Source organism: Anthonomus grandis, chromosome 4 (assembly GCF_022605725.1).
Source record: "Anthonomus grandis grandis chromosome 4, icAntGran1.3, whole genome shotgun sequence".
NCBI classification, from domain to species: Eukaryota; Metazoa; Arthropoda; class Insecta; order Coleoptera; family Curculionidae; genus Anthonomus; species Anthonomus grandis.
Window position 1 is genome coordinate 27,995,025 of NC_065549.1, and position 18,216 is coordinate 28,013,240.

The window sequence follows — 18,216 nt, forward strand, 5'->3', positions numbered from 1 at the left end:
AAAAAAAAAATTAACGAATTTTCAGGGTTTTGCGCAATTTGGTGATAAATATATTTTTACTATTTTATCAATAAAAGTTATACACGTTCGGTGGTTGAAAAATTTCGAATATAATTTTTGCGTAATGTGTAAGAATAAGGAGACAGAGTAGAGCGAGAACAAACTTGGCTCCACCCTGCGCGGCTATCGCGTCGTCGTTGCGCTTATCAGTCCTGTTCGGTTGAAATTCCTCGCATACCTATGTGCGTGTTAGCCGATCATGTTTACAATTTATTTCAACCTTTGGTACGAAGACGGATACACTCATAAAATAAAAATGGTTTTCACTGTTGATCAAAAGATTAATATCATTAAATGGTATTGTCATACGGATAGTGCAGAAGAAGCTGTCGGCCGTTTTATATTTGCATATCCTGATCAGCAAGTCCCTAAACGGCTAAAACAATTTATAATATCTGGCATAACTTTGACCAGTCGGGACGTGTAAATCGGTGTGCAAAATGTTCTAGTGGCGATCAGGAACCTCGTCGAACACCTGACGCTAGGATTGAAAAGGAGGTCCAGGTGTGTGCTTTTGTGGAAGTAAGTGAACCTTGTTCTAGCTCCCAAATTTCTGAAGAACTTGATATTCCAAGTCGTACAGTGCATGATATTTTGAAAAGAAATAAGTAAAGAGCCTATAAAATTTAAAACACTAAGAAATTTTTCTAAATCTTTTTCTCTTCTAGGTCGACATAATTCTTCAGTCGTGAGATATTGGTCTCGGGAAAATTTACATTTGAGTGTACCATTACCAACTCAATACCCACAAAAGGTAAATGTTTCGGCTGGTATTTTAGCCAATCACATTGTAGGGCCTTTTTTTATTGATGGTACCTTAAACTCTGAGAGATATTTACTTTTATTGCAACAAAATATTATACCCGCTGTACGAAACTTGGCTGTTAATTTTGAGGAAATTTGGTTGTCCCGCTCACAACGCTAGACAAGTGCAGGACTATTTAACAAACACTTTTCCTGAACGGCTTATTTCCACAAGAGGTACCATACCATGGCCTCCGCGATCTCCAGATCTGACGCCTTGCGACTACATGTTATGGGGCTATTTGACGGAAATTCTTTACCAACACCGACATGAAAGAGCCATTAAGTTGGACGAATTGCGACTTATTCGCGAATTATTAATATTTCTAGGTCCATTACACCTGAAATGTTAGCCAATGTACGTAGAGAATTTTACGACAGGTTGCGATACTGTGAAGCCCAACAAGGAGGTGTATTTGAACACCTTATTAAATAATCCATTTAATTAGAATTATTATTTTGGTTAAGAGTTATTTTTCATTTTATTTTAGAATATTGTATTTAGTTTTCACAAAAGGTTTTTAAGATTTGAGTATATTAAAGTTGTTTTTTTGACTTGCGATTATGAGCACGTTAAAAAACAACATACATTTTTATCTTTCGTGTGCGCGTAAAATTCCAATACTTAATTCGAGGCTAACCTACCCATCTCCAAGCGCTTGCTACAAAAGCTGTATAATAAACATCACTGCGAGCAAGCCGAAATTAAATTCACATTGCGAGCAGTACGGAGAATCGGCGTGAGGTTACCGATGCAGTCGTTCTCTGTCTACTCTCTATTAGATCTAATACAAAAAATACTCTAATCACAGATATAACTAGCTAACGCTTATTCTGTATCTGTGCTCTAATACATTAAAACTCAATTCGTAAGATTCAACTCGCCAAACGTGTATCTAAATGTAACCAAGCGGCTTTCACAATTTTAATGAACTTAAAATTAAAATTGTGAAACGGAAAGAAACGAAATATTGAAATAAATAAATTAAGATTTTAAGTAATTAAATGGGATTTTAAATAATTATTGTTTTTCAGAATAGGATTTACAGGCCTAATAAATTTATAGAAATTAATTTTATAGTTTTTTTTTTAAATTTAAACCGGGGTATATTTACTAAAATAATTTGTTTGGATTCTACTAGAAACTTTGGAAAAAACCAGAAGAGTTCTGCTGCTCTACATTATTCCAGAATTTTTGACAAAATGGGACCGCCGCTACTACAGATCTCTCTTGGAGATTTTTTAGACTGATTAAATATTGTGACAGCTAGAATTACTGCAGAACATGGGCTCATCAAAAATATTTATTTTAGTAATAAGTGCACTTTCTATTTAAATTTGCTAAAATATCAAATGCAATAGGTATTATCAATTTAAAGTGCATAAATATTACAATCCTATGAATTTTAAAAGTTTTGATTTGCTGGGATTCATCTAAATTTTTGAAAAAATTATTCATTCATAAAAAAGATCCATTTTACACGCTTGTTACATAAATAACTATTATAATAATTATACCCGAGAAATTATTATAATAATTTCTCAAGTGAAAAAATAAAAATCTTGTTAAAGTTAAATATTTCCGTCTGTGATCTAAAATTTTTAATACCTATATATTGATACAATATATAGAGGCGAATTTCTTTACCCTAGGGGCGAGGACTCACGGGATGATTTGGGAATGACAGAGAACATCTGACATATACGGTGCTCAGAGGGGTAAATCATCAGACTGCTTCTCTCAGTTATATTTCGGCTCCTATTGACTTGCTGGTTGGAGGCGATGTTTTTGGTTTTCTTGTTAAGCAAGTTCATGTCGCAGTCGATAGATAAATCTGATACTCTAAATACTTATCTAGGGTGAATATTTATTTCTCGCTCAACCCTTATAGCCTTTGCGCTACAGTCGAGTCCAACCCGTGTGGATAATCTTAAAAGGTTTTGGCAACTGAAACAGGTTCCCAATTACAATGCTTATTTCCCTAATGAAGTTGTGGCAAAGGAATTTTTCTACTCGAAATTCTCTTCCTTTCGAAATGCGGAACTGCCAGTTTTTGTGTGTGAAACGAGGCACCTGTTTGTCTCGTTAGATCTGTGATCATGGGTAAGAAAAACCATAATGTTACTTAATAATTTTATTTTAAAAATAACCCATACAACGTTGATTCTAACAAGAATATAAATTATTTTAAACATATTTAAGGGGCAGCGTCAGGTGGTCCGATGACTTCCCAGAGTGAAAATCTTACTATTGACCACTAAAGTTGAAAATTTCCCTACACTAAATAAAACCCTGATTTTGAAACTCTTGTTTATTAACCTGGAGTTAAACTTCTAGGGCCTATTTAACATGTAAAAGTAACAAATAATAGAAACTAAGGTAATACTTTTTAATTGCATCAAATATAGTGTATATAAAATTAAAAAAGGCGAATTATAATAATAGTAATAATAAGGATAATGTTAATAGTAAAGGCGTCAGGATTAAAAATACATAGGCGTTAATTTTAACTGAAATTGGCTTATGAAAATCTGTCTGTCATTGCACAACAAATAGCATTTTAAAGGCGAATCATGATGAATTGACTTCAGCGCTGAGATGCGTGTATATACGTATGTTGTGAATTACTATAGAAATCTGAGATGAAGGGTGGAAAAAACCGTTAAACCAAATCTATTTTAGTTAAACTTAAATACTCTGCTACACCCTGTATATACAAAAATTAAACGTTTTTCTAACTCATAAGAACAATAAGGGTATCCTAAATAAATTTTACAACCTGACTTGAAAAGTCTATCTTTGTTTTTTTTATCATAGGATTTTTTGGGACACCCCAACTTAGAAGTATATTATAATAGGTATATACATAAGCGCACCATTTTTTCCTTCTAAGTCTATTTACTTACAAATCATATTTGTTTTCCTTTTGTTAGCCTTTTGCATTAATAAAGTATTAGGCAAAGTTTTCTTTTAGAAAGTCGAAATTTGAGCTTTTTCGAAAGCAGTATTAATTTTTTTTTGAAATCATTACCCAATACTGTGTTCGTCATAAGAAATAAATCTAGAGTGTTCTATACTTATAAGTATATCTGATCATTGCGTTTTCAGTTCTTTTCCGATACTGTAGGATACTATTTTGTTCCAATCAATTTTTGTGCGGGTTACTGGCAGCAACCTAAAAAAAAGTTTTATTAACCTAAATAACTTTTTACAAATACTACTTAAAACTTAAAATACATACATCCTAAAATGTGAAAAAATCAAAATCACAAAAAGTACACAACTTAGATTATATTAGAAGAATGTAATTAACTGACTTTTTCCATAAGTTTAGTGGCTTTCTATGCTCTTAGCTCACTCAATCTGACATATGTACATTTATAATAATTATAAGTTATCTCTTAATTATTAATAATCTCATAATTATTAACCTCGATAATTTCTTGTTTAATTTTGTATGCATTGAATTGTTTTTCTTCTTCTAAAGAGCTCCATGTTATTATTCAGTGCATAATCTGGATTTCCATAGCAACTTAATTTTACTAAGTTTATCTATAACTTCAAATTTTAATAACTTTTTATTATATATATTTTTTTAAATATTTTCAATTATTATTATTAATTTAGTCTGTTGAAGTTCCTTTCTGTTTTTTTTAAATAGTTTTGAGACTAGTTATGAAAATAACGGCTCGACAGTCGACACTAAAATAACTTATTGTTTTCCAGAAGAATATTTACAGTTAAGGATCCTTCTTTCTTTTGTTTTTTAATTATGGTAGATCGTTTTTGTAGTTGTTGTACTTGAAATGTGTCCTTAAAACCTTAATTTAGTGATATTGGTCTTGTGCATAACTGACAAATGAATACACTTTTACCTTTTACTTCAAATTTTTTTTGAAAGCCACAAATGATTTACTATTTTCTAGCAATCCACAATATGCGGCCACTTGGTACGGGTAATAAAAAGAACGCAGTTGTTAATAAAACATGCCTAATTTCGTTCGTAAATAACCATCGGAGTGCGCAATTTTATATTATCATGATCAAGAGAGCTGATCATGATCCTCTAATGGATACCTCTAATGGACAGACCTGCTTAAGAGATGAGACCCTGCTCACACAAGCCTGAATTATCTTCAAATCCCCTAACGCATTGAAGAAATCAAGTCCATTATAGAAACATTGAAGAAATCAAGTCCTTATATTTTTCTCATCCACTGGCCCCAATTCAAATCTCATCCTACACCATCTATAGCTAGTAATAAACTCGCGAGTACGAACTCCAAGTGGGTAGATCATTGAATGGCAATTCACACACTTTGAAATAGGTCGGCCTCAAGGTTTCGGGAGGATCCAAATCCCACCAAACACACCAACTATTAACAAGACAACATACATAATTATTTAGATCAAAGAGAAACCGCCAAGTATTGGGCAGGCATACGCACCAACTAGCAATCATACAGAAGACGTGTTTCAAAGTTTCTATGAAGACATTTCCAGCGCTTTAAAAACAGAAAAATGCAATACACTCGCCTAATTGGCGATTTCAACGCCAAAATAGGTAGCAAAATCTGAAACAGCAGTAGACAAGCCTGGACTAGGAAATAGAAATGAGAGAGGAGATACATTACATTAATAGAATTTAAAATATAACTCTTCGCAATGAACTCCTTGTTCCAACAGGAAATGGACCTGGACCATTATGCCATAGATTTCATTTAGCAATAGAGAGGATATCGTATGCGTAGAGGTGTTGAATAAATTCTCAACAGGCAGTGACCGTAAAACCAAAAATAGCAGTAAATCAAAGAAAAGAACGAAACAATATGGTTAAAAGGAAAAATAACATAAGACTTAATACACGAGAGGCCACACGTGAATATGAAGTTGAGATAACAAGTTATTAGAATATAACGACAATACGACAGTAGACAATCTCTACGAAAACATAATATAAAATGTGAAAACTGCAGTGAAAAAGTGCTTCCCGAAACAAAAGAAAGATCACAAAATAAATCAAAGAATAATGCTCCTAAAGAAGCAGATGAGAGAGATGACAGCCAAGACCAAAGAGGAAAATCCTGAAAGAAAGTCCTGAGAACCGCGATAGGAAAGACAACAATACATAGGGTGAAAAATATGGAAGGGAAAATAATCGAAATTATAATTTAAAGAACAAACAAAATCAACATTATAAAAATAATAAAAGCCTTTTGTAATGAATTATACTCATCACAAGATGCAAAAACGAATGCAAATATTCCGAAAGCTTTAAATCAAACAGTCGGTATGTTACAAATTAATTTAGACTAAATGGCTACCATTTAGACTTAAAGACAGGAGAGTGGGCAGAGGTGGAAGTGTGTGTGGGTAATTTCTGTCTTTTCCAAGCTTTTGTTGGATATTATATCATAAACTTTTATAATCAAAGCACAGGAAAAATTATCTCGTGAAATGACTACTTTTAAATTAAATATCTTAATTCGTTAAACCATGTCTTTAATTAACCCATTAGTGCCAAAAATATATACAGGGCGAGGACTTTAACAGGTATAAATTCGCTAACGCTTTTGAAAAAATATTCATAATTTTTAACATACTGAAGGTACATCCCCAAGATAATCGAACAAGAAATCTCATATAGACTAAAAGATATGAAAGACAATAAAGCCCCTAACGAACACGCACTTGTCATGAAAAAAAATTAGGAGTGGTCAAGGCTTGGTAAAAGCCCTATAAATCCCTTTCAATAAATCGTCTCCTGGACGGAACGGCTCTCACGATGACAAAATGCCATAATTACCATTTTACATAAAAAAAGGTGACAGAAGGTGACTAAATAACAGACTGAGAAGTTTTCTGAGTCACTGAGACTAGGAAACTAGAATTTTTTTTTTCGAAAGAACGAGTAGGGTTTCCTGTAACAGCTAAGGTTCTTATTGAAAAAATCGTCGAATAGAACTACTGATATGCATCGATTTCGAAAAAACATTTGATTCCATATATAAACAGACACTTTTGGAAACGCCAGCCAAGTGCCGCATCAAGACTGCAACAGCAAAGGTTAAATTTACAGAAAATTAGTACACAGTCATGCCAATCAGTATACAGACTAATTTAAAATGGAGAGAGGTTTGAGGCAAGGAGACCCGATCTCTCGCTAAACTATTAGTAGCTTTATTGGAGAGTATTTTAACTAAAATAAACTGATACATTCAAAATTAAAAACAAAAGTATGGGACAAACATAAGTATATAAATATTTGGGACACTAAATAACATTGAACGATAGGTTTACCGAGAACGGTTTTCGGCAGCTTAAGTACGGTACTAAAGTCAAGCTGTCAATATGTTTTAAGGGAAGTCTTCAACTAGTGTAGCATCCCAGTATTAACATATGACGCTAACGTTAACGAAGAAGAATGCGCACGAAAATCAGGTGATGCAACGATAAAATAAAAAGAACAATGCTAGGAATCAAACTTTATGACAAAAGCCCTAGTAGTTTCGTTTGGTTCTATAACCAAAGGAAACAAAACAGCAATACGGGGTGCCGTTGATCGTAGTCTATATCTGAAAAGCAACTGGGCAGGTCACGAGGTTAGGATGAGAAATGACGGATGGTAGATGGACGAAAAAGATTACATTAATGGCGACCTTCGGATGCGAAGGACACGTTCGACAGACAACATTAAACGAATTGCAAGAAACTACATCCAATCTGCACAAGATCGAAATACGTGGCAAAATTTGAGGGAGGCGTTTGTTCAACGGTGGACAGTATAAGCTCGAGATACTATCAAATATGTTAAGTGTTTGATACTAAACATACAAATTTAAACGAACACTGAACGAAACAGAAACTCCGCTCGTGAATACTTCAATATTAAAAAGAAAGATGTTTTCTTAAAAGAAAGTCTTTTCAAGTCACAAAATATTTTGAGGAGATGAGGCTGTTAGACACAACCAAATACCATATGGGACATGCGGGATATATGTTTAATTGAGTCGAAATTCTTCATTGCAACCGACCTCTTTCGCGTCACGTTGCCATTTTAATCGATAGCGATAAGGTATCTGAAAAAATTTTAAATTATATTCAGTAGTAAGAAAATTCTTGCCCAGCCCAATTCCTCTTTACCAATTGAGGTCTCGGCACCGTCAACATTTTTTCTTCGAATTCCTTTCATTGCCGCAGATTCGAGAGACATACAATAAGCTTTAGTATTATTTTTTTCTTAAAATACCCTTCTCTATGTACTTTCTTCTCGCATACTATTTTCCCAATAAACCAACACAACCATTTATTTAATTTTTTATGTATATTAAGAACTGCCAAAATTGTCAAAACCGAAAATTTAGGACTAATGGAATTTTAAGACTTTTGTGATATGTTTTATATAGTTGTATATCTTATGATTGCAACACGATAACCGAAATGCATTAAACATTAATTTAAACATATTTTGCATTTCATTGTGGGGAGAACGACAACCTTGCGTAACCTTTATAGTTCCATTCCTCTGCTAAGTATAAACTTCTACACTACTATTTGTTATATCTCTTCAATTTACCCATAGTCATGTTTACCTATCTTTAATTCTCGTGTACATTGTACATCATTTTAAACTGGACATACATACTGGATATATTATATGAAGCGATAAAAATGAAAGTGGTGTAAGTAACTTGAATATGATTTTGAGATATAAAAGGTTTATTGGAGACACTGTAATTAAATCTCTATATAAATATTGAAAATTTGGATATTTTGGTGTACTACGGATCTATGTACCTATTATAAATTTTATTTGTTTGTTTAATTTAAAATTAAATTTTAGGAAAAAACACTTCTACTCTTTGAAGACGCACTACTCCATTCATAAAAAAGTGATTTACGCCACTTTTCCTTTTAGCGCCCCATATACAGATATAATCATTCAAACCTCGCCTATAGGAAATAGTCTATGAGCGTAAGCGAGAGGGAACATATAGAGTCTGCATGAGACAGACAGAGGGCACAATACATGCCGTTTCCAAATTAATACGTTTGGCAACACTGATATTTCTGCCGCACGGCTCCCCGCTAGGTCATCGAAAAACGAGACAATTCTCATCCCCACTACACTGCACCGCCAATATGAGATTGCATTTTAAACGTTTAACGTTATTTTTATGCCTAGTTTTCTGCTTAATCAGCAAAGATGAAATTTAAAACCGCTCGCTATTTTCTTGTTAAAATGTGTTCTCTTGAGGAAAAAAAACTAATTATTAAGTGGTATTATGCCGGCATTTCTGTTGATGAAATATCAGGCAGAATTCATTTCACGTTCCAAAATCGGCCCATTCCCGTACGCAGCACAATTTCTGCAATTATCCATAGGTTTGATACTTTTGGGTGCTTGCAAAATTGCAGAAAATGCTACGCAAATCAGCAATCACCTGTTAGACCGCTAGGCGAAGAAAGGGAGCTTCGAGAGGATAATGTTTGTGCTGTTGCTGAAATAAACTTTCCTTGCAATAGTACAACCATTGCCAAAGAAACGGGTATTGAGCCTTTAAGGGTTAGAAGAATTTTAAAAAGAAATAAGTACAAGTGCTATAAGTTGCAAAAAACCCAAGAAATTTTCCCACAAGACCATGAGAGACGGATGGAATTTTGCTATGAAGTATTAGAAAGGGCAAATCGGGACGAAATGTTTATTAGTAACATTTTGTTTTCAGATGAGTCTTCTTTTTCTATTTGTGGTAAACATAATCCGTCCATTACAGTGGGTTATTCGAGGGAAAATAAGCACATAAGCATACCAACACGGTCTTTCCCTGATCGAACAATCAGTGGAAACGGTACTATTAAATGGCCCGCCAGAAGCCCCGATTTAGCCCCCAATGATTTTTTCTTTGGGGATATATAAAAGAACAAATTTATAGGCACGAACATTAACGGTAGTAGCCCGTTTAGAAGAGCTTTGTGTTAAAATTAGGCAAGCATTTAACAGTATCTCCATTGAAATGTTGTCGAACACGAGAAGGTCGTTTTATGATCGATTGACGGACTGCACTGCTAAACAGGGTAACCTTTTTGAACCTGACATAAGATTATTTTATTTTTATTTAATATTATCAAATTAACTTTATTTTTTTCTTAAGTTTGAATTAATTTTTTTATTTCCTGTTCAATATTTAGTTAATTTAAGTTTACAACATTATTACAGTCGGTTTTTAGTTTATTTTTTGCTGTTAGGACAGGCAGCAGCAAAGACTCAAATAAACAATTTTTTTTTTTATTTTCACAGAGCGGTGCATCCCCGCTTGAACGCCTTAAGAATACTGAAAGGTTTCGATTTCGGGCTTCGAGGGGGAGGGGGGTCCGCTGCTTCGAGTATGTTGTCACAACGTTGCCAGACCTACCGCGATATATAATTCCTATAGGCGAAGTTAGAATGATCATATCTGTATATTATAATAAATATAATATTCATAATCAGGGCATTAAATGTGAAATTATTCGATTATATACAGGCTAAAAAAATATTCCCTTTTAGATCTTTATTGCGCCCTGAAAAAAATGCAGAGATTCTATTTTTTTGAACATCTTTTAAAATATTTTATCTTGATTGAAAAGTTTTAAAATATCCTATTACACATACTGGATAGAAACGCCAAAAATCATAAAAACTATACAGGGTGTTTACTAAACATGCGGCAAGATTGAAGGGTTTAAGGATATTTTGCCCTTTTATGAGTTTTGATGGGACGCTTTGTTTCGAAGATATAGTGCGAAAAAGAATTTCAACCATAATTTTAAAACAACCAAAATTTGGTGAATTTATTTATGTAGCCGAAATAAAAGAATAGCGTAGTACACTGGACTGAAAAATCTTGAGTTTGTCAATCAGTGACAAAAGTTGAGATAAATTCTTTAAACAAATTTTCTGTGTTTAATACTCAGTCTTGTTAGTGTATCTGTTAGTTAGTAGTCTGGCTGATCAGATGGCTGACATTACATTTATGAACTTGCTGATGGCAATTCATTAGAAGCTAGTCGATTATACCATGAACGATTTCTTAATCGTAATTTGCCTAATAGAAAAACCATCAAAAGTATACATCAACGACGTTGTGAAACAGGAGTATTGAGGCGAAGTGGAGGACCAGTAAGGCCAATGACAGTAAGAACTGTAGAACTAGAAGAGAATGTGCTGACCATGGTAGAAGAAGATCCAGGTACCTCTACTCGAATTGTACAAATACTTGTAATAATAAATGTAAGTAACGGGACAATTTAGAAGATTCTTAGAGAATATCTATTGTACCCATACCACATACGCGTTCAGGCACTTCTTCCTGCAGATTTTCTTCCACATATTGCATTCTGTCAATGTATGTTGCACACATTGTTTCAAATGGCTCAACTACTGATTCTTATTCTTTTTACTATTGAAGCCAGTATCTCAAGAAACGTAATAAAGAATTTTCACAATAACCATGTTTCGGCAGAGAAAATCTATATGAAGTACTTGAAGATCGCTTTCAACATCAGTTCTCATTAAACGTTTGGGTGGGAATTATAGGTGACTTCCTAATTGGACCGGTATTTCTGACAGAAAAACTTACCGGCGAGGTATACCGTAACTTTTTGGAACAAACGCTACCTCAGTTTCTGGAGGATGTACCATGGCTACAAGAAATGCAATGTGGTGTATGCACGATGGTGCGTGCACCAGCGCATTTTAGCATTTTGGCTCGACAGTTTTTAACAGTAATATACAGAGATTGTTGGTTTGGTCGAGATGGACTTCACGTATGGCCTGTTCGATCCCCGGACTTAAACCCCCTGGATTATTTCCTATGTGGACACCTAAAGTCATTACATTACACTACTATATTATACTACTATAGTACATTATACTACATTATACTATTCCAGTGGAAGACGTAGACAATTTGAGAAATCGGATAATTGCTGGATGTAACGCAATCAGAAACGATCCTGATATTTTTGAAAGAGTTGATAAGGAGAAGATTGGATTCTTGTATTCGAGCGAGGGGTAGTCATTTTTAACAGTTCTTGTAGATTAAGAAATATCACATGTAATTTTTGGTAATAAATAACAACTAATAATAAATCACAAAGTGAAATATGACATATAAAAAAACAGATTTCTACATACCGTCGCAATGCCTTAAAAGTAGTGTCAGACATGGTGTGATAATTTTCAGATATTGCAGTCTGATATAAATTTTCAGCTGCTTCTATTGCCTGTATAATATCCTTAGCCGTTTGTGCCTCTGTGGTTATCGTTACTGTATCTTTGGTCTCCTTAGTGCTGACTAATTGAACATTGCCCTCCTCATAGTAGTGCACTTGCACCTTTAGAACTCCCCTTAATTCAGCTGTTGAGATGCCTGAAAGGGTTATGAACCACTGGCTGCGCCATCGACCTTAAATATTAATTAAAAGTGTCATATTGCTGAGGATCGTTATTAAAAGCTTAAAGAAAAACGTGTATAGTTGCTATCAATGATAAACAATTTTCTGTGATCTGATAAGCCGCAATAATGCGAAATAAGGCACCATAATCCGCGTATGCTCTTTTATTCACATTTATTATGCAACTCACATTTATGAGTGTCAACATTTTCTATCAAACACTGGCCGATGTATCTGTAAAAGAAATAAAAAAAAAATCTTCAAAAAAGTTTTATTAAATATAATATAATCGACCTGCAGAAATAAACACATATCCGAACTAAATAATAAGACAAATCGTGGTCTTCCAAACAGGTTTATTAACAACAGACCACACAGTTTTGTTTTGCGTCTCTTTATCTTTAATTTTAACCGATATCTCTTTGTCTTACAAGTCACAGTTAAAACATCGACGTAATGTCAGATTATTTGACAATTAATTATTTAGGCAAAAAAAAATAAAAATTCTTCACCACCTATTAAGGATTAAGGGCAGTTTGCTTATAGAATTTTGAAATGAAAAAAGTACTAATGGAATGGTTTTTAAATAAAATTAATATTTTTTAGTCTCCCCTAATTCCGGCCACCTTACGTATTAAGGTGTGGTAAGAAATAATCTGTACGAATTGGAATTATTTTTAACTAATCATAAATGAATTTATATGATATTTGGAGGCTTCACCTGTGTTAGGCCTGCTTCGCTGATTCCTGTTTTGAGCTTATTTAAAGTTAAATTCTTAATATTTTAATATGTAAGTTTTAGTCTTTCCTCTCGGATGGTTCCAGCTTGCCCTTACACTGATTCCTACACTTTACCTATTATCGATTAAGTTATTTTAGGCTAAAATGCACACATACTGTTATTTCTAATATTTTTTCTTTACACGGATTGTACGACATATGCGCGGAGTCTCATGGGTATAGGTTTTAGAAATCGCAATACACTCCGACTACCAGAAAAGTATATTTATTCATGATAAATAGTGGTTAATTATAGTTCAATCTTCAAAAGCTCAATATTAGTTGCGTAATTGTTTGTATTTCTAAATGGTAATAAAATTTTTTGATTTGATTTGATAAATAGCATCAATTGCTTTTGAAAAGAAAAACGAAATAAGTGTATTGTATGACATAATAATATATTGTTATGGAAATGAAAAAACGCTAATTATTCTCATACTTTTCGTACTGTTTTGCTCTAAGTTTGTGATTTAGTTTGGTAAGTTAAGTTTATTTAGGGTTCTACCCACTAGGGTCTAGTTTTTAGTAGTTTCTTGGTTGAAAGCCCCAATTTAGGTTATTTTATTGTAAATCCTTGTAGTTTAAATTTCCTAGATTTTATGTACTTGCTTGCGTTGATTGTCAGTGTTCTCTTAAAAATTATTGATCATCAACAGAAACAATGTAGAAGCTTCTAAGTGTTTTGAAATTGTTCCATTGTTCATTAGTCCACAAAAGAAACCACGTTTCTTAACATTCTAATCAGTTTTGTTGTTTATCTTGGAAACAATTAAAGGTAAACTGTAACAATTAATATTTTTCTGGTCGTCTCTGGTACATCTTTTCCATCAACAATCCCGACTTCTAAATCATAAGTTCCAGTTTCAAGAGCTTATTTAAATCTTTCTCACAGGCCAAAATAATGAAATTTATCATGTTTTGAAATTTAATATGAGAAGTTTAGGAAACTCATTAAGGTAAGTTTCATGATTCCTGGATTTGTGTGGAACCAAACTAATATTTTTTTTGTGTAAAAGAAAAAAAGAAGGCGAACATTTCTTAATGGATTTTGGAGCTTGAGATGTTTCTATTAATCTTTTAATTTTATTATATGAAATAAAAATATATAACTATATAAATAACTAGCTGATGCCCGCGACTTCGTTCGCGGCTGGTCTCCAGGAAGTCCTCAAACGTGCACATTAAAAAAAAACAAATTTTTAAATATCAAACATTATTTTTATTAGACAAACACTCTTAATTCTATGTTACTGAGATTGAGACTTAAAACACACTTGAACTGCTCAAAAAGTCACGGATGAGAATTATTATTATTAGAGAATTTCCTTATACACAATGTTAACTGTCTGATTATCTGGAGCCAGTATATATAAATTGTTCGCGCTACTTACCCTAGAGCAAGCGACGTATAACTGTCCATGAGAAAAACAGTTATATGTGAATTATTTATTAATAATCATACAAAAAAAGATAGATACAGGTGCACTTGCATAATACATGCATTCATTTATTCTGACTGCTGGCGGAGCCCTACCGGAGGCTTCGCGGAGCACTGCGGCTCCGCGGAGCTCACTTTGAGTAACGCTGCCCTGGAGGTAAAGTTTTCCGAAAATCGCCGCAAAAAGGCACTATTATACCACCTATAAATCTGTCAATTCAACGAATATCTTGCAGTGTTCAATTTACAGCTTCAACAGCTTTTTTATTTGCCATTGAGTGAGCCTTGTAATTTCCGTCCAATTTCTATATTATCTACCCTCTCCAAGATAGTTGAAAAACTTGCAAAAATCAGAATTTTGTTTTTTTTGCAACATAACTGCATTTTATCTGCAAATCAGTTTGGATTTCAAACGGGAAAAGGGACTCATGATTTTTTTTGGGCTTTTTGGAGAGTGTTTATGCGTCCTTAAATTCTGGAGAGTCCGCGGCGGCAGTGTTTTCCGATTTATCCAAGGCATTTGATTGTGTAGATCATGGAATACTGCTGTCTAAGCTCAATAAATATGGCTTTAGAGGTGTGGCATTGCAATGGCTTGAATCCTATCTGTCTAATCGTACCCAAAGAGTTACAGTATCTGGATGTTTATCCAATTCCAGATCCCTTAAAACTGGAGTACCTCAGGGTTCAGTGTTAGGACCACTATTATTTTTGCTCTATGTAAATGATTTGAGTTCATTAAAACTGCAGGGCAAAGTGGTTCAGTTTGCTGATGATACCACCATTTTATGGAATCATAGAGATTCTCATAGTGTTAGAGCCCAGGTTTTTAAGGATCTTAAGATTTTATCAGAGTGGTGTGCTGCAAAGAGGCTTGTATTTAATGTAGGCAAAACCTTTATTATGAGATTTAAGTGTGACGTTCAGGGCCTTATGTTTAGTGAAAACTCCCCTTTGCAAAACAAAGAAAGCTGTAAGTTCCTTGGTATTACCATAGATGGTCGCCTTCGCTTCGAAGATCATATCTTAAATCTTGCATCAAAATTATCCTCTGGATGCAGAATTATCCTCTGGATCCTCTGGATTGCAGTAAGAATGGCGGGGCATGAGCTGGGAGTGGTAGTTGCACGTTCAGTGTACTTTTCTCTTATTGGGTCCCATCTTCGTTACGGCTTGCCTTTTTGGGGTTTAAGCAACAAGGGATTATTAAACATGATTTTTGTGATTCAATTGATTGAAAAAGGCAGTTAGATACCTATGTTCCGCTGGGTTAAGAGATTCTTGTAAACCTCTCTTTATATCTCAAAAAATCCTAAGTCTTTTTATCTTAGAAACACGCATTTTATTCCTAAATGTCCTAAACCTCCCTCTAACACTGGTCATATGACTCGCCAGGTTAACGATTTTCCCTTACCAATCCTCCCTCAGCAAGAACTCACTTATATACCTTAGCAAAAAAATTTACAACCATGTTCCTCTATGTATCAGACAAATTTTAGAAGTTAAGAAATTCAAAAAGAAATTAAAATCACTTTTATTATCCAGGGCATATTACAGCCTTGACGATTTTTTAATGATACCTTTTGACCTGTGCTCTGACATCATTTTAGTGTTTTAGTTTCGTTTCCTATTAAATAATTTAATTTACTTCCTCTAAATTCTGTTTTATTGACAGCTTTACTTATTTTTTAATCAAATTTATCAAAAAGATGCTTTTTTTTTCCAATCTGTTTTGTTATAACTAATTTTGGTAATGTGTGTAAATTTAATGGTAAAGTGTTTTAGATGTTATATTTGTTTGAAATTTAAATTGAATTTGGAATTTTTTAGTTTTTAGGATGTTTGTACACAAGACTTTGTTGTCATACGTAATATAGCACATTTTCTTTCTTTCATTGTACACTCATCCCATACAATTAGACAGCAATCTTGTAACACATCAACTCTATCACTATTTCTACTAATTGCACAGACAGGATTTTCTTGACTGTCTAAATCGATGGGAATTTTAAACATTGTGTGTGCTCTTTGTCCTCCAGGTAGCAAAGTTGCGGCAATTCCAGAAGAGGCTACTGCTAGTGCGATTTTGCCTTGTCTTCTAATTTCAGCCGAAATAATTTTGGTCAAATCTGTTTTCCCTGTGTCACCATGTGCATCAAGAAAAAATATTTTGCCAAGATCAGTAGACGCACTTCGAATAACGTCGTCATATATTATTCTTTGTTCCACAGTTAAATAAGCGATATTTGTATTTACGAAGTTTGCCATTTAAATTGGATCATAATTATTTCAGCATTGTAGTCCTTATTGATTGCAGGTAAATGTACTTGTAAATTATGAATATTAGGTCTTATCACATATACATAGGTAGCAACGACCCAATTAAATGGTAAACTTACCCTGTATTTTAAAAGTAGGCATAAAAGGTCCTTCAGTTATTTGCTTAACTCCGAACTAAGTCATTTGAAAAGCACTATTATAGGCTCGTATGTGGTCTAAAAAATGTTTGGATAACCGATGTTCTCCCGTTAATAATGATTTTAGTGGTTCTGGTCGCTCTTGAATCCGTTCTAAACGCACCTTTCCTGAAGAGCAACACATGCCCTCTGTTTCCCCCCTCCATTTTAAGGACTGGCAGCTTGGACATATAGGAGACCTATATTGGCATAATTCGCATAGTTAATCGATACATCATAATTAAAGCCGCCTCTATTTTTTTTCCACCCATGGCTGTTCGTTGCATTATAGCACTTGGTCAACCAACCTATAGACCTCATGTCGAATTCTATCTTGCTCTACCTGTATCTCACATACTTCATTGGTTTGACTTTGGCGTAACTGAGACATTCTAATACGTTCTTGTGAAAGGTTTTTTATAATTTGTTCCCTAACATTATGGTAGTTTTGTCTAGCCATAGCAAGACGTTTATCGTTTGTTTCTAGAGAAGGCCGTAATTCCTGATGCTCCCGTTGCGTATTTCAACGAAAATCAGGCTGCTCGTCTGTCTCTAAGGAGCAAAAAATAGTCTATCTTTCCAGTTGAGAACGCAAACGGCTTTATCGCTGTTCATTGGTTTCTACTGAACACGCAACATATCAAGTTTCCCGTTGAGAACTTAAACGCGATTCGCGCTGTTCGATGTTTTCTTGGGAGCGCATTTCATCCTGCCGTTCCCGTTGAATTCTTAAACGTAGTTTGCGTTCTTCGACATTTGCTAGTAAGCGTGCCATAAATTGTCTTTCCCGTTGAGAGTCCAAACGGGCTTGCCGCTCTAATCGAGTTTCTAAGGACCTAGACTTTTCGTTTTCGACTTGTAAGAGCTCCAATCGGTGTTCGCGTTCCTCTTGACTCTCCTCTCGTTTTTTTTCATTCTTCGAGCATTTGTAGAAGATTGGGAAAGGTTTGATTTCTTTTTTGGCGGCGTCATATCTCCTGTAAATCTCACACACACTCCGTTAATTAAAAAAATTGTTAACAAAAAACAAATCGCACGTCTAAATACAAAATCTAGGAATATCCTTAACGAAACCAAGCGAGGCAAGCACATCACAATTCCAAATTAGTGAGCTGCACCCCGTACCTACACAGAGAAAATATTGCGTCGCACGTGATACTCAAGACCTTTACCTTCAAAAAAAAAAAAAAAAATATGTTTTCTTTCTAGTATAAATAAGCCTGTTAGTAAATAACAGTCGC

At 34.1% G+C, this 18,216-nt stretch overlaps 1 protein-coding gene and 1 long non-coding RNA gene across 2 annotated transcripts in view; one reads left to right on the forward strand and one right to left on the reverse strand.

The window, feature by feature from the left end:
- The window catches only part of LOC126735450 (uncharacterized), a 224,282-nt gene that overhangs the window by 109,891 nt on the left and 96,175 nt on the right, over positions 1-18,216 (forward strand). The gene's annotated exons all lie outside the window — the stretch shown is intronic.
- The window catches only part of LOC126735447 (F-actin-capping protein subunit alpha), a 31,324-nt gene continuing 16,092 nt past the window's right edge, over positions 2,985-18,216 (reverse strand). The window contains exons 3-4 of the mRNA XM_050439439.1: positions 12,042-12,312; positions 2,985-4,040 (exon numbers count right to left, since the gene is read on the reverse strand). Of these exons, the coding sequence (XP_050295396.1) occupies positions 3,959-4,040; positions 12,042-12,312 (353 nt within the window). The 3' untranslated portion in view covers positions 2,985-3,958. The remainder of the gene's footprint in view (positions 4,041-12,041; positions 12,313-18,216) is intronic.